Source organism: Mus caroli, chromosome 19 (genome assembly GCF_900094665.2).
Source record: "Mus caroli chromosome 19, CAROLI_EIJ_v1.1, whole genome shotgun sequence".
Lineage (NCBI taxonomy): Eukaryota > Metazoa > Chordata > Mammalia > Rodentia > Muridae > Mus > Mus caroli.
The window spans coordinates 54980905-55006019 of record NC_034588.1 but is presented as its reverse complement, the minus strand read 5'-3'; the positions used below and the strand labels follow the sequence as shown (position 1 = coordinate 55006019).

The 25115-nt window shown below is 40.8% G+C and overlaps 1 protein-coding gene across 1 annotated transcript in view; it reads right to left on the bottom strand.

Annotated features, from left to right (window-relative positions):
- Ccdc172 (coiled-coil domain containing 172) overlaps positions 1 to 23984 on the bottom strand; it is a 44011-nt gene extending 20027 nt beyond the window's left edge. Inside the window, exons 1-5 of the mRNA XM_021152521.2 lie at positions 23969 to 23984; positions 23568 to 23692; positions 23301 to 23386; positions 9659 to 9775; positions 8184 to 8349 (exon numbers count right to left, since the gene is read on the bottom strand). Coding sequence (XP_021008180.1) covers positions 8184 to 8349; positions 9659 to 9775; positions 23301 to 23386; positions 23568 to 23692; positions 23969 to 23970 — 496 coding nt within the window. The 5' untranslated portion in view covers positions 23971 to 23984. The remainder of the gene's footprint in view (positions 1 to 8183; positions 8350 to 9658; positions 9776 to 23300; positions 23387 to 23567; positions 23693 to 23968) is intronic.
- Between the last annotated feature and the right edge of the window lie 1131 nt (positions 23985 to 25115).

The following is a 25115-nucleotide window of genomic DNA, read 5'->3' as shown; positions in this document are numbered from 1 at the left end:
AGCCCCACTGCTGTCAGCACTGCTTAGAGCACTGCATAGCCCCACTGCTGTCAGCACTGCTTAGTGCTCCCAGATCCTCCTGCTCCTGGACATCCACTACTGCACCTGCTGTGCATTTGTCTGCTTATTCAGGACACTGAACCAAAGAACCACAGTAAGCGTAATTTTGTGTCTGGGTTATTTTACATAATGCAATGATTTTAAGATCTACCGCTGTACATGTATTTGTGTTTTATTCTTTTTCTTTAAAAAATATGAACCCCTCCAAATTCTATGATATAGATATACCTTGTTTTGGCATTCAGAAGCTCTGGGGTTGCTTATGGGGCTACTTTGGTACCTCTGTAAACATATTTGTACACGTCCTTATGTGATTCCTGTTTAATTATCTTAAATACCTACATGTAAAATTATGAATTCATGTATTTTTTAGATGAATGTTCTAAGGAATCACCTGTTTCTTGGTGCAGTTGTGCCCACGACCTTTCCACTGCAGTTTTCAGTGTCTTTGCATGCTTGCCACACTACCACAGGTCTGTTACGAACTCGGGCTGTGCCACTGCACTTCTAATTTGCTCTTTCTTGACGTCTCATGGCGTTGAGCTTCATTTGCCTTTTCCTGCATCTTTTGGGGGTGAATCTGCTTAAATATTTCTCCATTTAAAACCTGGCTATTTTTCAGTAAGGGTTTGTAAGGGTTGTTATATTCTGGTTCCCACTCTTATCAGATGTTTACAAATGCTTTCTCCCATTTTGCAGGCCTTTTTCCCTCTGCAGACAGCATCCTTGAGGAAGTCCAAATTATCTATACTTCGTGCATATATCATAATATTGCCTGTCTTTATTCAAGGTCATGGAGTTATATCTGTGTTCTGTTTTAGGTGTTCTGTGTCTCTGGCTCCCATGTTTAGGCCTTTGGTTCATCATGAGTGACTTCTTTGTGCAGAATCAGCAGACGCTCGATTCACCATTTTGCATGTGACTGCCCAGTGTTAACGCTGTAAGGAACTATTCTTTCCCACTGAAGTATGTGACCATTCTCATCACAAATCATCTGACTGTGGGTGACACCGTTTCTTGACTCTAATTACATCTAACTGATCTGCATGACCATCTTTGACCAATACCACGGTATCTTTACTACGTCTCATCTATGGAAGTTTGTACCCGGGAGGTCTGGGTCTCTCCTCACCGATACCAGTGCTGTGTGCTGGTTATTTAACAGTCATCGAGCTAATGCTGATAACAGGTGTCGCTGATTCTTTCTCCTTCATCTGGCAGTGTGGCCATCTCAAAAGTATTGGGTTCCAATCTATAATCACAGACTTCACAAAGGTTTACTTTAGTTCTTGGATTCCCTTCAGTGATGTTGTCTATACATATGTATCCTGAACTTCTATTTAATACATTCCTAAGTATTTTAGCTTTTGGATATCATTGTATTTTATTTTGTATTTGTATTGTATTGAATTTTCTTTTACATTTTTAAATAATTATTTATTGTGTATGTGAGTGCTGGCCTGTGTATGTATGTGTATGCCTACAGAGGTCAGAGGAGGTTATCTGATCCCCTAAATCTGGAGTTACAGATGAATTCTCTGCGAGAGAACATGTATTTTAAACTCCTGATCCCCTATGATTGTATCCTGCATGTTGTTTCACCCCACAACTCTGCTGGGCTTGCTGGCCCCAGGAGCTTTTATTTTTTGGCTTCCTTGGGATTTCATAGGGGAGAGGTCAGACTGTCAGCTGGGACACACACCTAAGAGAAACAGTTCTATGGAGAAAAGGCTTATTCTGGCTCTCAAGTCTCAGAGGGGACAGAATACTGAGGTGTGGGTGTGAGGTAGAGCAGAGCTTCCTCATGGAAGCCAGAAGTAGACATACAGTAGTAGATGGGAACAAGCACCCTTTGAAGGCACTCCCGTGGCCTAGTCAGCCAAGAGTTCATGATCCAATCATCTCTTATCAGCAGCTGGGGACCAGGCCATCAACACACTTCACACTTGAACCATAACACAAGCCCATTTCTTCACATACAAAGTCTTTTACTTCTTCCTTTTTCATACAAGTACCCTCCGGCTGCTTTCTTCCTGGACTTCTAGCTACAATCTCCAGCACTGTGCTGTGTGGACATGGCTAGCACAGACACACTTACTTTGCTCTTAGGCAGGCAACTTTTCCTTCTTCTACCGTCAAGCCTAATATGAGCTTTGAGTTTTCTCAAATTCCCTTTAAGCTGAGGAAAGTCCCTTCTAGTTTCAGCTGACTATATGTTTTATCAGAACCTGGCACTAGATCTTGCCAATTAGTTTTCTATGTTTATTTTTTATTACTGCCCATTTAGCTTTCCAGGATAGTCATGTCCCTGAATATTCTTACACTCACTGGGGCAGGTTTCATTTTCCCTTCTAATTGCATCATCTCTGTCATTTCTGTTTACACTTTGGCTAAGCCACTTGTCTCACTGCCCTAAGTAATACTCCGTCACTTGATAATATGTTTAGGAGCTTTCTTACTGCATGTTAGACATTATATTACCAATACACGTGAGCTTTGCTTTCTTCTAAGGTTTGCTGGGGCTCATACTGATGGGTGGGTAAGTTGCTTTCAAGTCAGGTTTATAACATTTTTAAAGGGGGAGTCTAAGGGAACATCTAGTCATAGGCTATTTCTTAATGTCATTCTTTTCAGATAGATTTTACTTTTTATTGTGTAAAAGTGTATGCACACTATATATGAACCTGGTGCCTGCCATGGTCAAGTAGGACATGGAATCTTGTGGAACTGGAGTTACACATGATTGTGAGGCACCGTGTAGGTACTGGAACTGTACAGAGCCCTCTTCAAGAGCAACAGGTGCTCTTGACCACTGAGCCATCTGACAGTTGTGATCATGAGTGGAAACTGTCCACGCCACATTCAATCATTCTTTCCCTGACCTTGATTCTACACTACAGTACAAACTCCTATCTCTAAATTTTGCTGCTTGTTTCTGGCACAGAATATGCACAGCATATGATAGGTTCACAAGAAAACATGGGGAAATGAATTCAACGGATCACAGTTGCCTTTAAATATTTGTTTCTAGCCAGGACAGCTGGCAGAGGTTAAGAACACTTGTTCTTGCAGAGGACCTAGGTTAGGTTCCCTGTGTCCACATGCAGCTCATTACTAGGGGTCTGACTCCACTTCTGCTCTCTTCAGGCTCCTGCGTGCCTATGATGCAGACACTTAGGCATCAACACACAAAATTAACTATACTTTTAAAATATTTTGTTTCTGTTCATTAATTAAGCAAAATGTCTATGAAAAGAAGAGCTGTCTCCTACTTCTTTCATCAATGAAAGAGTGGAGCAAAGGGCTCACTGATGCGCTCAGGACACACATGGGCCTTCTGATACCACGGTGCCTCAGCATGGTGGTCAGCATGATCCAATATGCTTCCACAGTCAGCCTTATGACACTGAGAAAAGAATAATGGAGACATTTTGGATTTAAATACCCCTGAGACACAGAATATGCTGTTTTCAGTCCTGTCTCTCTATCTAGGCTAAATAATCTGAAGATTTATCTGTCTGTCTGCCTATCTACTTTATTTGCCAGTATCTATCTATCTATCTATTTATCTATCTATCAGCCAGTAAAAAATTAGGTGTGAGGAAATACAAAGCTCACAAAAAGAAAGATCTGGTCTACTGCAGGGGGGTCTTGGGAGGCTAAACCCAGTTTCTCTTGATGGGTGGGTATTTTAATGGTCCTTGGGGGGGGTGTCTTCCTTCCCCCATTTAGGTTTGGTCAGTTTGAAAAGAGATGGGGTCAGGGGAACCCTACTGACAGGAGGAAAAGCCTGCCCAGTTCTGGTCTCAGGTCAGAAGAGGGAGGAAAAAAAATCTGCTTGTTCTGACAGCTCACCATCTATCTATCTAGACATGGCCCCTCTTCCTTGAAAACTGATTGTTTAAGCACACAAGAAAACAATGGACAACCTCCCAACAACACTCACAGAACTGAAGAATTTAAGGTAAGCTCACCTCTCCATTTTCCTACTGCCTCATTTTTATTTTATATTTTCATTTACAGACTTACTGAGCTACAACTGATTAGAGTAATTGCTTTCATTTTCTTCCTAGGCATCTATCGATAACTCTGATGATTTTTGTTTTCCTGGTTTGGTTTGTTTGTTTGTTTGATTGATTGATTGATTTCTAAACAGGGTCTCACTGGCTAGTCTGAAACTTCCTGTGCAGAGCTCGCTGATCTCAAACTCAAACTCACAAAGTTCTTTCTGCCTGCAGAGCTCAGCCTACTGAATACTGGAGTTAATTGTGTACCACCAAGCCAGACTAATAACTAGGTTTTATGGTTATAATTATTAAACCAAACTCAGATAAGCAAATTCATTCTCATCTTTTAACAGAGTGTTTACTATAGATTCACTGCAAATCATTAATAGACTAACAATGAATTGATTATTAACCAGTGTCAAATTATAGTATGTATCTTATTTCCTATCCAGGAAAAAAATCTGATTTATGACTTGAGAGAAGTGAACACAGAAAATACTCTAATCAAAAGTTATGACAAACATGGAATGGTTGAGCCATCAATCTGTAAATTACCAAAAGTTTATAGCAGATAAACGATGTTTCACAATATATATATATAATTTGTGAAACATTGTTTATCTGCTATAAACTTTATACATACATATACATATGTGTGTATGTATATGTGTGTGCATATACATATACATATGAAACCAATTATTCCACATTCCTAATTACTCAGGTCCCAAATGCTGGCCTCTACCCCGTGGATCTTCACAAGAGAAGCAGATGCTGTGCACTGTTGACACTGTCACTACAACCCTTACCCAAGTACAACCTCTCTCCTCCAGACTCCAGCTGCTCTCTCCTGCTCACTCTACATTGCCCTGTTTGGGAATCTACTTAGGAATGTTCTCAACAGCTATCAGAATAATTTGTTTGTCTGACCATCTATGTATCTACCTATCTACCTACTTATCATGTGTGTGTGTGTGTGTGTACCACATGTAGGCACACATACCCTCAGAGGCAGGTGTTGCATCCTGGATCTGCAATCACAGGTGGCTATGATCCTGCACGTTTTGAACAGACTCAAGCACTAAGCTGTTTCTAGGGCCCGTGCATGTGGAAGTGGAAGTACAGAAAAGGAACGCTTCAACTTTGAGCAGACAGTGGAGCGACCAGGACAGGGCAGTGTGGTCGCTTTCATTTGTCTTTTTGCTTGTCAGGGTTTACTCTTCCATTCCTGCTTTTAATCTGTGCCACCACATTTGTTATCCCCTGACATGCGCGTCCCCATATTCGGCCACCCTCAGCTTCCTCCGTTTTTATCTTCCTTTTATCCTGTAACAGCGATGAGCCACAGAAGTGCACTGCATTCTGTATAATCCCCACGTCTACTCTTCATGGCTGTTGTTATTATATTTCCCTCCTCAAGTGCCTCCTTTCTGTGTCACATATCTTCCGTGGTTTATTGCTATTTGTGTGTGGGCACATATATTTACATTTGTCCACATATGTGTGTATGTGCACTGAGGCCAGAGAACCACAAAATCAGGTTCATTTGTGTTAGGAAATCTGAATGTAGAACAAGGTTCTTTACCTATAGACAGGCAATAATCATAAGAAAACTCAGTGGGGAAACTCACTTAAAATATACTGATACTTAAAGAAACAGTAACCAGAAAAGTCAAGACAACTGAAACTCTTTTTACATTGTGTGTGCATGCTTGCATGTGTGTGTGCATGCTTGCATGTGTGTGTGTGCATGTGCAGGTGCATGCATACTACATCATGCATGTAGTGGTAAGAAGACAACTTGTAAGAGTCAGTTCTTCCACCATGAGATCAAAGTCAGGTCCTTGGGCTTAGCTGCAAGCCCTTAAGCTGCTGAACTATCTTGCTGCCCCATCTTTAGTTTTCTGATAGAAAGACTCAGGATTAGGAGATAGTGATTAGAAGATAGCAATTCTCCCTAAGTTCACTAATAAATTAATGTAACTCAAATTAAAATTCAAGACACTTTTTAACTTTACAAAACTTAACTCTTACCTAAGAAAATTTATACAGAATAATTGATATGAAAAGTTGTAAGTGATATGAAATTCATGTTTCTTTCTTCATGTGAGTTTATTTGTATTTGGGATCTTTATCATATAAAGCCTACCAACCTTAGATATTCTTTTATTTAAATTAACATAAGCATTACAGTTACTTACAAACCTCCAAAATATGCTGCCTGAACTATAAAATTTTAGTATGTTAAATTTACATTATAACTCAATTAATGCTCCTTTATTTCCCCTTAATCAGTGAGTTATTTATAGGTATGCCATCTAATTTTCAAATGTTTATATTTTGCTGGATACTTTTTATGCTTGTTTTTTTTTAGTTATTAACTTATGTTGAGAAAATACAGTGTATTATTCCAATGTTCTTAACTGATTGAAAACTAAACTTTTCAAAATAAAATTCTTTTAACCTCAGTGACATCTTTTTATTTAGTTATATAACAATACAACTGTTAGCTTGTTATGGTTATTGTATACACAAATTATTTATTTATTAACTTTTTAAAATACTTGTTATGTATGTATGTATGTATGTATGTATGTATGTGTATGTGCACATGTTCAAGCAGATCAGAGGCATTTCAGATCCCATAGAGCTGGGCATACAGGCAGCTGTGATCTGCCTGATGTGGGTGCTGGGAGTGGACCTTGGGTGTCCATCAAAAATGATGCACGCCCTTCCCTGCTGAACCATCTCTCCAGCCTCCTCCATTAGCTTCCAGCCAAGCTGCACCTCAAAGTCTCTTTGCCTTTCTCCTCCATGGTACATAGAGGAGTATATGTGTGTCAGTCTGCTCTGCTCTGTCTTCTAGCTGCAGTGACTGGCTCACTAACATTTACTGTTAATTGGTAACACAGATGAACAATCTACTGTGTTGATATTTGCTTCACTGGTTTGCTCTTCCTTACACGTCTCACTGTGGCCACATCACGAGTATTCTGAGATTACCTTTGATTTGTGTGCTGCTCTAGCAACGCATCTTTGCATTTCCTTACTGGCTGCTTTAGGAATTAAAACAAACACATGTCAGTGAAGATAAACCCACAGCCCTGCTAGGAAATCATGATCTAAAGATAAAACACACTGTATAAATTTAAACTCTTTGTTTTGATCAGAAATAAATCTACCATGATGCTTCAGAAAATCATTCAGTCAAGCTTGCTGGCCAGGTGTAGAGAGAGGGCAAGTTGTAATCAGAATATATTGTATGAAAAAGAATCTATTTTCAATAAAGAGGGAAAACACTTAAGAATATTGTTTCTCAGTGTTTCAGTAAAAGCCAAAATCAAAAAGTCTGATCCCAGAAAGATTTGTGGTTACAGCCTTTCTTCTCTCCCTAGTGGAATTAACCTCAGTAAGATTCATCTAGAGTCACAAAGTCTTTAAGAGAACCATATTTCCATAAGCCCAGTCACGGTAAAAATGTCAAAGAAGCCTTTAACTGCCCAAACTCCTACAGAACAGAAGCAACTTTAAAAAGGTGTTGCTGCAAGCACAAGGCATCTTTCACAAAAAAAGGAACGAATGGCCCAGACTGGAAGCAGGAAAACAGAGGGAGGAACTAACACTGCATGGCAGCCACACACAGCAGGAGGGTGACCTGGTCCTAACAAGGCCACCATGGGACAATGGCACCATGCTGTCTTCTGGTCTCATAAGACAACAAGCATTCACATTAGATGGAAAATCAAATGCTCAGTTCACAATGTACCTCTGAAAAATCTGACACTGCTCATAACAAAACCATGTATCCATAAGGACAGTATACATTTCTTAAGTGAAAGGCCTAACCCCACAGTGATGGAATTTACCTTTACACACCGCTGACCTGGAAACATGTTCATTCACGGTGACTCGTTGTAACTGGCCCTGACGGTGCTTATTTGTAAACCTCAGTACTTGGAGACCTGACACAGGGAGATCACAGCAAGTCTGAGGCCAGCCTTCGCTACAAGTTCCAAGCTAGTCTGTGTGACATAGTGAATCCTGCTTCAAAAACAAACGTGCAAACACCACCTCCATTTCATCAACAACAGACAAATGGTAACTGTGTACTCATACCCCCTCTCAAAACATCTGCCTGGCTGTCTAAGTCGGCAATTTCCATCTTGATATTTTCTTTCATCAAAGTATCTCTTTTCTTGGTTATTTCATAATTGTCATTGAAGTCTGTAATTTCCTTAATAAATCTTTCCTCTTCCTCTGTGGTTTTATTCTTTATAGCCTCCTGAAAAGCAGAAATAAGTACGTGACCAAATGTGACACACACGGGCTGCACCATCCTTACATGATCAGAGTACAGTTATCTGAGGTCAGCAGCAAGTGCTGACGGCCCTGTCTCCGTTATCCCCACAGCAGCCTGTGCTGCGCTGCCCAAGGATGTGCTTTAAAGACCGAGGCTGTTCCACGACAACCTCCATTTGCAAGCTTTATCTTTACAGATTTGGGAGAATTAATGAAGTAGAAATTCTGACATTTATCTGTGAATTTACTTCATAATCATATATGCTACTCTGCCGATATAATGTACAATTAGGTGGAGGAGTAACATCAAAATGGGAAAATTACAACCTTTACTCAAAGGAACAATGGCTGCTTACAGGAAAAGGAAAACCTGATCATCTGAAGCCAAATTATGCAGTCATTCCAAAGTTAGTTCTAAATAAGCTTTTGTGTTGCGAATGAAATGTCCACAGGGCATGAAAATATGAATTTAAAAAAATCTCTGGATGGTGCAAAAATCCAATCTTATGACAGCACTAGATTCACTGGTTTCTGTATTTTTATTTTTGGCTGTATGCCAACTATGAGGAATCACATTTAGAAGTTGGTCATGTCCTAAGCTGTATATTTATTATTCTTAAATTTATTTTATATAATTCCTTTCATTTATTTATTCGGTGTGTGTGTAAGTTTCGGTGTGACTGTACTGTGGCACACACGTGAAGGTCAGGGGACAACTTGCAGGAGCCAGTTTTCTCCTTCCACGGCTGGTTCCAGGGACTGAAAGATCATCAGATTTGATGGCAACACCTTTATCCACTGAGTTCTCTCATTGGCTCAAATGTATTTTCTTCAAAATGTCAACTCAGGACTAGTCACATCTCCAAATTGCCCTGTAATCATAACTGCTGCTCAGCTTGTTGACTTTGACTTAAGATAAAAGGATTAGCAATATCTTTTCACCCATGCCCATAAGTATGCCTAAAAGTATAAAACTTCTCTGCTAACCACAAGCATTAAAAGTGGGTCTCAACACCAGAGTGGTCAAAAGCAGTGGCACTGTTTCTCTTGGGCTCATTCAACTGCAGATAGTTCCCACGTTACATCCTCAAGTCTCACATCCAGGACAAGTCTTTCCAGCTGTATTGCTCTCCTGGCTGGCTTCAAACAGCCCTTAAGACTTGTTGTTTGAATAGTACTGTCAGCTGATATGGATACGGATAATTTTGTCAAAAGTGAAGCTGTGCATACTGAAATGCCTTTGACACGGTTAGGTTACTGACTGAGATGTTTCTCAGTGGCTGGAGACTTACGCAGGCTTGGAGCAGTGTGTCCCGCTCGCTGATAATCTCCCTGAGCTGTCTCTCTAATGCGTTTTCATGGGTTTTCAAAAGCTCTAAGAGGAAAGATTTCTCAGAAAACTGCTGAACCTTCAAAAGGAAAATACAGAAATCAGAATGAAGCAAATGAATACAGATCTGAGGGCTCAGTTAATTGAACAGGCCTGCAATTGTTATATACAACTCCCTGTATGCGCTGCTCTAAGTGACTGACAGTCCTGAGCTTAGTGTCCTCACAGCTTACAGAGTGGACTCTGGGCTCCCGAGGGGCACAGCTGGTTTCTTTTTCCTCACACATTCAGCACAAGTGTTAGCTGAGTACTGCAGCATCTGACCATGCACACCGAAGTCCACATCTAGACAGCTTGTTCAAGGAGCAGGCTTCTAGTCTTACAACGTAGAGAGAATCAATCGCTGTGACCACTAAACATGGGATAATATCTACAGCCCAGACCCAGTTTATGATGTTAACTATACATAAAGTAGACATAAATTTGGCTAAATATCCCAAATACATTTTGAGAACCCAACCTGTGAAGTTTACCCATTTACTCAGGGGTCTTATTTTCAGAGGCTCAGTGGTAGGTAGCAAGGTCAGCACTGGCAGGTGGCTGAAAGCTAAGGAAGTGAAATCCATCCTTGCCTCTTGCAGGCACTCACCCAACAGATCCTTACAAACAGGATCAGAGACCACCATCTCTCCCTCCCTCCAAAATATTTAACTTTTGTGCCCCATTTTATTCTAAAGAGCAAATGATTTCATAAGCACTGATATTAGGTATTATTTCATTTGGACTTTAAAAACAGTTCCTTCTGAGACAAAGTCAGAACGAAAGGCAAAGAAACTAAAATAGTTTGTCTGCAGCATTCAGTACTGGTCCTCATGACAGTGTGTTACCTCCACTTTGGGGCTGTTCTCATCACTACAGAGAAAAGAAAAATGATATAAATTCAACTTAAATTGCAGCAAGCAAGATTTATGTTAGTGATAAGAAATTCCTCAAGGTGAGAGACGGGTGGTGAAATCTGTGTCCCAGAAGACACTGAACAGTAAAGAGCCCGGGAGCAGTCAGAGCCAGAGCCACAGGGTTGGCGTCAAAGACATTTTGAAATATTACAGCTAGTAAGTCCTAGGAATACTGGCATTTAGAAAAAAATAGCTGAAGTGAAACAGAAACACGATCTTCCATTTCTATAAGGTGTAGCACAGCCGTCGACCTCGGTCCTGGGTGCAGTTCCCATCAACCGTATCTGAAGACAGACACAGAGAGAGAAATGGAAACATACAATTCGCATGCCTGAAACCCCCGGAAGGACAGTGAGGGGCTTCGTGTCCCTGATGCAGAATCAGGAAATGCAGTTTCCAGACTTTAGCATCACACGCAAGGCAGCAGCGCAGACAAGGAAAGGATCAAAGCAGCTCCTCATTTGTTCAGTGTAAGAACGCAACACTTCATAACTGTTATACAAAGGAGAATAAGATCAGCCCACAAGTTCAAGACTTTATAAAGGACGTCTAATTGATTAGGGGTAAGCATGGGGTTAAAATCCAGGTCTCTCAGCATCCTTCTTGCTAAATCACGGCATTAAAATGGAAATGCTAAAGCTGCCTCTGAGTAATTCTGACAATAAAAAGAACTTCAGCACCTCTGCCCATAACAATGCTTCAGACACAGATGAGTCAGCAGTGCGCAGCCGTGTGACAGTGTGACTCAACAGTGTCTCAGACACAGATCACGTTGGAAAACTGTACACGTGAGTTACCAAAAAAAAGAAAAAAAATGGCAAATGAGTCTCGTATTTTCATTAAGTATCCTGGACTAAGGGGCGGGCATGCAGGCTGCAGGCTCTGGTTAATGTGCTAATAGTACACATTCAGGATTGACATTCTTGACGTCTGTTTCTGATATTGATTCTCAGAAAACACAGGGTGGAAGGAAGAGAACCAACTGCACAAAGTTGTCCTCTGAGCTCCACACACTCACAGCCACACCCACCCATGCTTACTCACTCACTTTCTCCTTCACACAGACACACACAGACACACACACACACACACACTTTTTTTTTAACACTTGTGGCAACCAAGGGGAAAGCACAACAGAGGAAGTGGGAGAAGGTGGAAAGTCACTGCCCCGAAGGGAGATGGGCTTCCAGCATGCCGCCTCCCAGTGCTATGGTCATTAATGGGTTAGGGTACAGATGAGGTGACACTGAAATTGGGTGACCTGGCTCCATTCTTTATTAGAACTTAAGGGACAAGCACCTGGCTTTGCCTGGTTCTTTACTACGTCTAAGTTTTGCCTCCAGGAGCAACAGCTTAATCCCAGATGTGGGATGTGGGGCTGCTTCAGGCTGTCCACAGCAGCTGACTATGATTTGTCTCCTGCTCTGGTGCGGATGTGATCTTTCCAGCTGCAAACAGTTTCTGCAGTTGTGTGATGTTGAGAATTTTGGGAACATTTCAGAGTGTATATAGAGGCTAGGATCCTGAGAGATCAGGTGAAATGTTGGTGGGTTTTTGGCTGGTTGCTGTTGGTTGTGATCTGTTAACTAGTTGTACACAAAGAAACAAGAAGAAATGAGATGTTCTGATGGCAGAAATCACACCACGTGCCCCCAGGACCTCAAGGCTCTACTCAGCAGGAAGCCGTCTAATGATGACCTTGACCCCTCACTCTTCCTTCACTCTCCATCCTTTTTTTCTCTTGTTTAGTGTTAGGAAATTGAAAGGGTGGAAGAAAGAAGAACCCACAAAGTAACCAAAGTCCAGCTACATATAACCCTGACTATACTCACAGGATGAGTATACTACTCACTCACAGAATTAGTGTCTTGCAGACTCCTTACCGCTGCTTTGTTACAAGGTAACAGCCAAGGAGGGATCTGATGGGGAAATACTATAAAACCACAAACTGTACTTACTGTGTGAGAAATGATTTCCAGACGTATCAAGTTTGAGCTGAGACACTAACATGCCTATGGCAGTGTGAGCCGTTTAGTTTACAGTAAACAGAAACTAAAGAAATTATTGACTCTGTCTCCTAAATTGCTCCTGACCTCAAGAGACAGCATGCAATATAAAGAAAGGGGTGGGAAGTTCCTAATGGCAGGAACACAGATTTCTCTTTCTTACCTCTGTCTGTTTCCTGACTGAAAATGAAAATATTTGTATAAAGCCTTAATGTTGCATTCTAGACCCAAATAGCCAACCTTTGTCAGAAAGTGTCACTGTTTTGGTACAATTTAGCTTACAGCAGTGCCATCTCCCTTGTTAAGTCTGCCTCTTTCAGTAATAAAGGATTTTTCCCCCCTGTTCACTCCTCTTGGATACTGAGCTGACTTATCTGGTGACTAGGTCTGTGGTCAACAGACCTGCTATCCATGGTTCTTCACTGCCTTGTTGCCTGCTGCCTTCAGGTACTTAGAAACTGAGGGTGAGCAGAGCATGTTATGGATCAGCACTGGTCTGTCCACGACACTCCTTGTGTAACTGACGCTGTCAAAGCCAGCTCAGTCTCCAGCAAGCAGCCCTGCCTGTCATATCATCTGCTCAAAGCACAAGAGGCAACTTTACACAAGACACACAAGGAGACATGCAGACTTCATATGGCTAATATCATACAAGAACCAAGGAAAAGGCCCAGCGCTCTTACAACCACAACAGAATACACTTCTAACACCAGACTGCACCACTGAGCAAGTTGACAACTTAAGGCCTTAGCTTTATTTTTAGAGAAAAAGTCTCACTATGTAGCCTTGGCTGGCCAGGATCTCCTTATTTAGACCATGCCGGCCTCAAAGTTACAGAGCTTTACCTGTCTCTGCCTCTCCAGTGCTGAGATTAATGGCATATACTACCACACCCAGCAAGCTTTAGATTTTTAAAAACCAGGTGCTAGTGTGTTTCTAAATCAGCTTTCCCACTCTGGCACAGTAACTCTCATGTGGCAAGCAAGGAAGCTTCAGTACGGGACTGTGCCAGCCTTTCCACCTTAGCATGTCTGCACAGCCACCCTTCTCCAGCCTCTCACAGCCTCCTCACTCTCCATTCCCCACCCACTGCTTTCCTGGCTGTTCTTCAAACACACCAGAAACTCCTCTCTCTACCTTTTGCACAAACTTCTCCATGATCGTTCAGTGTACCAAAAAATATACTGTTTAAAATCCTGTAGAGAGACAGGCTTTCTCAAGACTGAAAGGAGTTCAGAAGCAAACACATAACTAAGGAATTAAGCAAATATATAAGTACCATCAAAGATTATAACACCATACAAATGACAAACTTTTATGAGAAAAACACACCATAAGTCAGATTTAAATAATGAAAATTTCAATAAGTGACACAAGGTCCAGCATGAAAAGCTGGAATCATGGAGATGACGTCACAAATTCTGCAAGTGAGCAACACTGTAACTACCGCTGTACAGACAACATTCTTTTGCTTATAAGACACACTAATTTCTAATATACAAATGATGTTTTGGCAGGTTAGACTATAATAATCTTTCTGGGAGAAACTATTAAAAACCTTAAAAATATGTCTTCATTGGCACAACAGTTTGAGTTGTGTTATTCTAAAAAACAACCAGAAAATGCAGGATGCCATCACATGTGTCAATGGCAGGAATTTACTGAAATAACAGTGCATACTTGTCAGTAGAAAATTACTTAACTAAAATATAGCAAAGTATTTACTGAAATACTATGCAACTATAAAATCTGCTGAGCTGGGCGTGGTGGCGCATGCCTTTAATCCCAGCACTCGGGAGGCAGAAGCAGGCAGATTTCTGAGTTTGAGGCCAGCCTGGTCTACAAAACCAAACAAACAAAAAACTGCTGTAGATCTATATTCGTGTAGAGACTCTAAATATAACAAAAAGAAAATGCAAATAATTTGAGGAAAAATAAGCAAGTATTAAATAATGTAAAATAAGTAAATAAATGCAGGGGGCTGGAGAGATGTTTCAAAAGCTCAAAGTAAATACTGTTCTTGCAGTAGACCTGAGTTCAGTGCCCGGAATCTATGCTCCTTTTGCCTGTTTCCAAGTTTTAGATAATTCTCATGACAGGCATGATAAGGCTTTCCTTGAAAAATTACAAGAAAAATTAAAACTAATTATGCTTCATGAGAACCTCAGAAATCCTGAGTTTACAGCTAATAGTATATAACTGAAATTATTTAATGGCCATTCCTCATTATGAAAGGTATCTCAGGGCTGGAGGGACGACTCAGATGGTTGGAGCACTTCCTGCTCTTTCAGAGGACCACAGTTCCTTTCCCGGAACCCAGTCCAGTCGACTCACATCCATTTACAACTCCAGCTCCACCCTGGGTGTCTTCTTCTGGCCTCCTCAGCACATACACACATGCACCTGTCTATACACAGGCACACACACACGTATAGTAAGTATGTAGATAAATAAACACGTGTATTCTGTAATTTATTTACCAATAATTCACAGTGTGACCTAGAGTTTGTCAGTGAATATACATTGAATGGCTGGAGTTGAGATGGTTAGAAGATCTGAGAATCATAATTAACTGATTTTCTAAAAACTCATAAAGCACAAAGTAGCCCTGAAAGTGTACTCTGTGCTGCAGCTCATGGGGCTGAAGCCTCAAACTGAATCTCATACTTTCTGCAAATTAAGGCAAAACTCACTGTTTTTCCAAGTATTTTCCTCTTGGTTCCAGGAGATTACTTTTCTGTTCAAAGCATTTCTGACATTTCATGTTTTACAGTTTATTTAGAGCACTGCTTCTGACGATAGGAAGGGAAGCAGAGTCCTCAGTTTTACAATTAGGAACAGCTGAGTGGATGCTCTACTCTGTGGATGCCATGAAGTCATGAAGCTTGGCACTGAGTGGCTTACAATCTCCTACATCAGAAGGGCACATGTATAAGTTGTTATAGTTTGATCTACACTGCTATTCTAAACATTCTTTGGATTTTCCAAAAGTCATGAAGACAACAGCAAGATAAAAGAGCCCAATAAATGCTATATAAAATATTTTCTTTAATCATCTTAGGTCTGTGACCATAAAGAAGTGCAACTTCTCCTTCTATGTGTGGCCAGGCCTTCTCTCAAAAGAACCAGTCTTCAGTCACGAGCACAGCATTTATCAGGCACCAGTGCCAAGAACAAGTGTGCCGAACAGTCAACAGCACCTAGAAAGGTCTTCAATAAGTGTCCTGAAGGAATAAGAAATGCAGTCTAACATAAGGTACTACTGATACCCACAAAGATAGATTTTTAAAGTCACTGAAACAGAGGGTAATGTGTTGACCAGGACAGAGACACAGAGCCTTCACACACACACACACACACACACACACACACACACACACACACACACTGGTGTAAACATAAAAGCATTCGACTGTTTTGAAAATCACCTGACATCTCCTGAAGAAAAATAGAAAAAAACCAAACAGACAACAATTCCAATGGTCCTGTAAGACCTAACAATTCCACTCCTAGATGAAATGCTCAGGAGATTTGAAATATGTTTATAAAAACACTGTGCACAAATATTTATGGCAATGCTATTCAAAACAACTACTCAGAGTGGTCCAACTGACACACAAGACAGTGAGTAGATACAAGGAACATTGTTCTCACACTTCAGCGAGATATAGTGTCAGGCTGGAAAAAGAAAACAGATGAGTCACAAAATGCTACTACTGTGTACCTACTGTGTGCTTCCAGCGTTAATACTGTGTACCTCCATCCATACATGTCTAGATACAAAAGAAATAGAATGCCTAGGACCTGGACTGCGTGAAGCTTGGAGTCTTGGGGTGAATAAGGTGGCTGCTAATAGATGTAGTATTTCTTTATGGGAAGATGAAAATGTTCTAAAATCAATGATCATAACATCTTGTGAAAAGTTATAAATCACTGCTTTCTCCGGGGGGTGGGGTACTGGTTAGTTCATATTGTTGTTCCACCTATAGGATTGCAGACCCCTTCAGCTCCTTGGGTATTTTCTCTAGCTCCTCCATTGGGGGTCCTGTGATTCATCCACTAGCTGACTGTGAGCATCCACTTCTGTGTTTGCCAGGCCCCAGCATAGTCTCACAAGAGACAGCCATATCTGGGTCCTTTCAGCAAAATCTTGCTAGTGTATGCAATGGTGTCAGCGTTTGGAGGCTGATTATGGGATGGATCCTCAGATATGGCAGTCTCTAGATGGTCCATCCTTTCATCACAGCTTGAAACTTTGTCTCTGTAACTCCTTCCATGGGTGTTTTGTTCCCAATTCTAAGAAGGGGGCAAAGTGTCCACACTTTGGTCTTCCTTCTTCTTGAGTTTCATGCATTTAGCAAATTGTATCTTATATCTTGGGTATCCGTGTCTCTAGCTGCATAAGAATCAGAAGATGGCCTGGTCGGCCATAAGTGGAAAGAGAGGCCCATTGGTCATGCAAACTTTATATGCCTCAGTACAGGGGAATGCCAGGGCCAAGAAGTGGGAATGGGTGGGTGGGGGAGTGGGTTGGGGAGCGTGTGGGGGACTTTTGGGATAGCATTGGAAATGTAAATGAAATAAATACCCAATTAAAAAAAGAAATAAAAATAAATAAATAAATAAATCACCGCTTTCTAACTGTCAAAAAATGTATTTTTTGTAAAGTGACCTAGCAGCTATGTTCCACTCTAATCTTAAGGAAAACACACAAGGTATGATGTATAGCTAACGTGCCCTGTATACCTTCCCTGATTAGTTATCTGCCTCAGGGACAAGGCTACCTTGATGTGCTATTTATCATGCTATGACTGTCACGGTCCTTCACTGTGCTCACCAGCCTCACAGGACAGACCTGTGCTCTGTACATGCGGCAGCACCTCACAGTGACACAACATCTAGAGGTGGTTCTTTAGCGCACTCTGTTCTAGAGATGAACTGTTCTCAGATCACTCCGTGGCTTTCTAAAGTGACCCCTGACCCTGAGGTCCTAAAGCCATGTGACTCGGGTTAGAAGCTAAGCTAATCTTTGCCTCCCTGTCTATCAGTTGGGTTGTGGGCTTCTCCGGGTACCCCACACTGCCACTAATTATTTATTCAGAATGAAAGTGTATTTTATAACCTGAAAGGCTTTTAAAGGCATGAGCATTCTTAGCTGAGAGAATCTGGGGCAGGGGAGAATCATACAGACTATTGTGCTGCATGCAGTGGATGATAAATATTATCCATAGTGGACCATTTTAGACAGTTGTAGGGCTTTCTACAGGGTCATTCTGACTTTACCACTAAAACCTTTTTCATAGACACTATCTATGGTTGCCTCCCTGACATACATTCTTCATTTCCTTACTGAATAGGTGATGCTTTTCTGACACCTGGCCCATCCTCACTGTACTGGAAGACCATCCCTGGTTCACAGATCTTGGGAGAAAAAACCTTGTCTATGTGACAGACGGTGGGAATGTCCCTGCCTGCAGAGTAGCCTGGGAACATCCTTCTCACTCCGATTTTGAACAGAGAAGTACACGACCTTAGACATTAGTACCTATGAGGGGACACACAGGCAGTCACAAATTTTACCTTTTTACTTGACTAATACAACTCCAATTTTGTTTGGTGCCAATAGTAAACTCCCAAATGAAGTGTTTTGTGACTTTGGGTAATCCCAGTAGGCTGAAACAAGTGGCCCACCAAGGGTTCAAGGACAGTCTAAAACAGATGTTGACTTTAAGGCCAGCCACAGCTAAAGATTGAGATGAGATCCCATCTCCAAAAAAGCCACCCACCCACCCACCCAAACAGCAGCAACAAAATCTTATATTCTCCTGCCAATGTTTACTACAAAATCCTAACCTTTCAGCAGCAGGCTGAAATTCTTTAACATCCTCTTTCATAAAACCTTTCAATACTACACTGCATAGTAGAGAAGTGACTTTTGGTCTCAGTCTTTCCCCTTCCAAGCTAGCTTTGGGAACACTGCCTAGAAATGGAACAGTGCCGAAGAAGGAGGGATGGGCCAGCTAAGAACAGTGGGTGACAAGAATGGCAAAATGAGCGGATGCTTCAGGATCTCCTTGAACATAAACCCCCACCCCCATCCCCGATGGGCCTTTCAGACTTGCATTACAAGAGAAGAGAAAACATAACCTCTTCTCAGTAAAGCCACCAGGGCAAGGATCTCCATCGTGGCCTGACGACATCACAGCTGACAAACCCATGAGTGAAATGTTGGTCTCCAGTTAAAAGTCAGTTACATCCAAAGGTTATTTAAGCAGAATTCCTGTTGTCACATAAGCTGACAGAGTCTACTGTTTTTAAGTAGAAATCTTAATCAGTGATAAAACTAAATATAAGGAGAACAGAAAATTTTCTCTAATACATACATTTGAAAAGAAAACAAATGTCCTCAGCTAAAATGTCCTCACTATTATAAATGACAGTAATTCCTGGGTCTGTTCTCTCCTTGACTGAGTAATTCAGCAGCAAAGCATGATTTCTCAAATTCTGAGAGGTAAACTTCTGACTTCACCAATCAAAAGGCAGAACATCTACATTTTTAAGTAAAAATGTAAATGGGCCATTTTGCTACTTCATTCCAAAATATTTTCTTTAAAATTCATAAAACATTATTTTATTGTTCTTAATATATATCTTTCTGAATATATATAAATAATATTAATCAGACTGAGCAGGTTCTATTTAGGAATATATATGTATATACATATATGTACAAACATGCAATAAAAAAGTAGCCCATGAGTTTGAAGTCTGTGTGTGGGGGGGTAACTATATGGGAAGGTTCTGAGGAAGAAAGGGAAAGGGGACTGTTGTAATTATAACTGCAAAATTAAAAAAGTAAAAAGAAAAAAGATATTTATGTCCAATAAGTTGAAAAGGGAAAAATATGTAAAATACACTAATGCTGCCTAATCCTTCCCTCCTTTCCCTCTCACAGCACTGGGTTTTATATAAGATGCTTATAAAAACTCCCCAAATTATAACTAATGCCCATTTTTACACTTAAGAAACTCAGTGAGTTGTTTCTGAAAAACCACAATAGTTTTACAAGCCTCAATTTTAGTTTATCTGACATCAACAGTATAAAACCTTCCATGGACAACTGAAGCTTTAGACAGCCTGGTAAGCAGCAGTGCAGACCACATGGTGCTCCCATTCTCAGTGCAGACCACACAGTGCTCCCTCCCATTCTCAGTGCAGACCACACCGTGCTCCCATCCTTCCCTTTTCTCAGGGCCCAGCTCAACCAGGTGCACTGTAGCTGCCCAAGTCACAAAGCACTCACATGATCTGTGACTGCTTGTAACTATATATTTTAAGAGACTCATCCAGCCCTGAAATCAGATGCTATCATTCAGGCTCTAATTGCAAGCTACCTAGGTTCTACAGACCGAGGGGGAAAGAATACTGTACTTCCTAAATACATTTTTTTGACTTCAAGCAGTTTCAAGCAGTTTCCTAAATATATGCCCAATACAATAGCTCAAGTATTGCTTTATTCAAATTATGCCCTAGCTTCTCTTCATGCTGCTTGCTTGATGAATGGGTCAATAAACACCAAGTCAAATGTTCAAGTAAATATATTTTCATTGTTATTGGCAGGCATATAATTAACTCTGAGGAAAAAAACAGAGAATCAATTTATGATTCCTTCCTTAGCTCTTCCCGTTACTCACTCACATTATCTTCTTAGTTCTACATTTAAATCTTAATACACACACCATCTTGACTCTAATTATAAATCAAATTACCTCAATTACAAATTAGTGTTGTATGAACTGTGACCCTCATATGCTAGTTTTATTAGTAAAATACAATTATATTATTACCCATGCATATGAGCTGATTAAAAACCAATGCACATTTATGAGCCTGTATTAATTAGCAATTTCTTGAATGCCTTTCAACAATATTAGAGATTTGTTGTGTTTTCTTTAGCATAAACAATTAAATCAAGATTTTTGTTACATATGTACAGTATCTATCTTTTGTTGTTTTTTTGTTTTTCAAGACAGGGTTTCTCTATATAGCCCTGGCTGTTCTGGAAAGCACTCTGTAGATCAGGCTAGCCTCGAACTCAGAAATCCGCCTGCCTCTGCCTCCCAAGTGCTGGGATTAAAGGTGTGTGCTCTCAACACTACATTTCTATTTTCAGGTAAAATAGGCTGCTAACAAAAAATATTATATAGAATAATAATTTGTCTCACAAAGGAAACATTACAAAGAAAAAATACCTCATTTAAAATAAAAAATTTCCTACCTGTCAGGTCAGTTATCTTCACCAACCCCAGAAAAATGTACTTTATACAACTTGCATAAGTGACCTTTAAAAATATTGCCCCAGATGCAAAGCTTCAGATGTTTTATTGTATGCCATGGGAAAAAATGTTCAAGATGAGCTCAAGAATCTGTTTTAATAGAGTAATGTTTTCCTTAACCAACTGTTACCTTTATTATGGCGGTTATTTGGTTTTCTATTATATTCCATGAACAAGTCATTTAAAAGATGTCTCAGCTTCTTTGCCTGTAAATGGGGAATGATCATTCCTCCTCTCAGAGTTTCTATCAGAACTAAAATGGTTAACTCAGTCTTCGAATAGTTCCCAGTAAATGGCCACTTAGCTGCCAAGACACCAAGAGTAGAGAGGGGCTGAACTCACCTCGCCCCCTTGCCATGTGTGGAGTGTGTATGTGGTCTGTGTGTGTGGTCTGTGTGTATGCATGTGTGTGTGTGTGTGTGTGTGTGTGGTCTGTGTGTGTGTGTGTGTGGTGTGAGTGCATGTGCCCTTGTGGTATGTGTGTGTGGGTGTGGTGTATGTGTGGTATATGTATGTAGTGTGTGTGTAGTGTGTGTATGTGTGTGTATGTCCCTTTTCTTCTGTTGACTTCTACTTGCCAACCCAACTTTCAAAGCATCTTAATTCTTCTTCAAGGAAAAGACTGCTCCATGAGGATTCTCTCCACCTTTGCCCACCCCACCAGGGCTCCCCACTGTCACTAGCCTACTTTCTCTTTTACCCTGGGAAAAATAAGAGCTAGGGCTCAATGAATACTCGTCCCAAATTCTGTTTTAAAAAATTTCCAGTTTCTTTTAGTTGAAGGGAGCAGATAGGAAAGGTTGCTTAGTTGGTAAGTACTCACAGTTAGGAGGGATAAATGCTGGTATTAGAATACATAGCAAGGTGACTATGGTCAATGACATATACTAAAAATTCAAAGATGTGTAGTATTTTCACCACAAACACAGGATAAATCTTGGCACAGATATATTAACCTGGAGTTGAGCATTACAAAATATGTAACAGATAACATGGAACCTATAAACATGCACAACTTTTGTCAAATCATCTAGACCGCTCTTTCCTTGTTACCCGCTCTCAATAGTGAATACACTTGTGCACAATGTTTGCTATACAACAAACCCAAAGAGAATAAAGGTGAATTAAAAGAACTAAGTACGTTCCTCTTAAAGAAACCGGGGCTGCAAACACAACGGCATGTTGATAGTTAGCAAGGAGATTTTTACAGAGCTGTCTAGGAAGGCTTTAAGATATATGAGCAGGATATGGAAAGAAGAGAGAGCATTCACCACGTGGTACAAGTGCAAGAATTATTTTATCCACAGAAAACTGAAAACTCCTCACAGATACATGCTAAGTTAATGGAGTAATACTTTATATACATAAATGTATAGCTTATATTTCTTTTAAATATAAATGTATATTTAATATGTAATAAAATGAAAATTTTATTAACGAAAACCTTTGAGTGATTAAGTAAAACAGTCTGCCTCTATGTACTGATTGCTTAGCTCATTATCACTGGACTCACTGGACATGGAATTCCTCCTGTTGGACTGAGGCCTTCAGCACACCCTCACCATCTTCACTGTCCACCCCCATCTTTGTGATCAGAGCACAAGGAGACCCCTGACAGCACATTCACTGCCCCCCTCTGGACAATTCCTTCCCAGCTCTCTCAGCAGCCCTCTGCCGGTGCCCAGAGTCCTCTTTCAATGTGCCTGGGGAAGATCTGCCCCCTACTGCTACCAAAGGTCTCTCCTACTAAAACTCTTTTCTTTCCCAAAAGTCTATCCTTGGTTCAACCTCTTCCTTGAAGCTGTGAGGTTCCCCTGGTCCTATTTTTCAAAAGGCAGAACTTTACCAATACAGCCAAAGAGAGAAATGAGAGCAGGGAAGAGATTCTTTTGGCTGAGACATGCTCAAAAACGTGGTCGGGAACTGAAAAGCAGAAAGCCATCGTTTGAAAGATATATACAGTCTGTTACATCCACACTGCACGCTTAAATTACTTAGTATTTAGAATTCATATGCTGCACTAACTATTGAACAATTATTCTTCCAAATGGCACTTCTCTTATAAACCTTAACCATTCCACAAAATGGACAAGGAATTGGGTAAGTCTGGATTCCTTGGGGCCACTTCCTGTTAAAAACTAAAGATAGCGGATTCAGAACCTTAGGTTCTAGACAACATTGAACCACAGTATATAGCTGTTGCATCTCCTAGCTGAAGGATACGTAGTTAGACAGTAAATAGCTCTCCCAAACCAAGCTCAAGACACTTCTTCAAGTAACCCTTGGCATGTTCTGTGCATCAATACCTTGGATTCCAACTTGATTTTTTCTTCACTCAGGTCCTCTGTTGCTTTCTTAATTTTCCCACGACATCTGGTAATCTCCGACCTTACTGTAATACAAACAAAATCTTTACTTGCATTCACCTTTCTGAAGCCTCCATCTTAGGAGCTGTTGGCATGTGAGGTTTCCCTCCAGGTTGCAAACTCCACTCAAGTCTTCCCTTCCCTTCCAGTCTGAGATGCAAACACCCAGCTCCAAACGCCAAAGGCCCCCCCAGGAGCAGGCCCCACCTTCCCGCATCACTCTGCGGCTCTCCTCCGCCTGATGCTCACTGAAGATGATATGCTGAAACAACGACTCCAGACTCATCTCGGGCTGGCTCGCCCTTAATATTTGATAAGGGAGTCTGAGGATCCTGGAAAGCACAGCGAAGAGAGAGGGCTGTTCGGCTGCTCCCTGCTGGGCTGCCCACACCTCCCACCCCTGCCCAGCGGAGCCCCATGGGGGAGCTCGGCCTGTTCCTCCATGCTTGCCCACAGCTCGGCCAGCTTCTGTGCTGGGTGCAGCTCCCACAGGAAAGCCTTGGAGAACAGACACGGCAGCCTTGGCTGGGGCTACGTTTCCCTTCCCCAGCTCCCTCGCTCCCCCAGGAGAAGATGCCCACGGTCAGGGGCTGGCGACGTCCCCTCACATGTGTCCAGCGCAGGTGGCCTCCACTGATCTCGAGAGAAGTCAGCTACGGGAGCCTGGTGGGGCCAGTCTGCAGCGGTCTGCGCTCACGGGTCTGGGGTCTTTCTAGAGGTGGGACGCCCGGTCTCCAAGGATTACAAAGTGCAAAGTACCCATGATTCTAAATATAAACTTTTGCAAAGTCTTATGCTGGGAGGCTCACAAAGACAAACGTACCATATCTGACATTCCGTCGTAATCATTCCTTGGTAATCAGGGCATATCTTTTTTGTCTGCTCCGAAATTAATCATTGCCTTTTGTAATCAAGCCTTGGTAATATTAACACTTCAATATCTGCACAATGTGTGTCAGAGACCAAAGTGGTTGCTAATTAAGGCTTAAATGTGAAAGGCACCTTTGGGGCTTTTACATGAGTTTTTCTTTCTTTCTTCTTTTTTTAATTAAAAAAATATTTTCAGTTTCGGTAGGTCAAAATATTGACATTGTAATAAATATTTGACTTTATTATAAATGTAAAACTGACACTGGCTAGACTTTTTAAAGTAACTCTTAGTTTGAATTTGTTTTAAATTACGTAAAATAAGGTAAATGAAATTTTTTGTCACATACAATAGGCTTAATTAATAGCCCATTAATGCCACAATATAATCAGTTATAAAGTTTAACCTATTCTAAATTTCTACCTTAATTTTCATCTGGTCATGTATGCATAAAGTTTAATGTTTGAACTATCAGAATACATACTGAAATTTGAAATGAAGTTGAAAACAATTACTTAGAGCTATTCAGAAGCAAGTATTGATGAAAATTTTCTCACTATCTTTTGGGTAGCCCTTTTGTTTTTTGGGTAGATCTTCTGCCTTTGGGGTAGCCGTTCTTGACAAGAACTTCTTATTTACAACCTTGAAGTCCCATGAGTAAGGAATAATAACATTATTTTGTTACTTGTGTTTTGATATAATAATTATTATGTAGTTCAATATTTATTGTTGATTTGCTAGGCACTCTCTTTCTGAGCATTCTACCTCTATTTGAGATGATTTTTGTCATTTCTTATCTGATATAGTTAAGGAGACAGACTCAAAATATTCCAATAAAAATGAATTCACCAGACTTTTCAGTTCAGTCACTCTCTGACACCTTGATG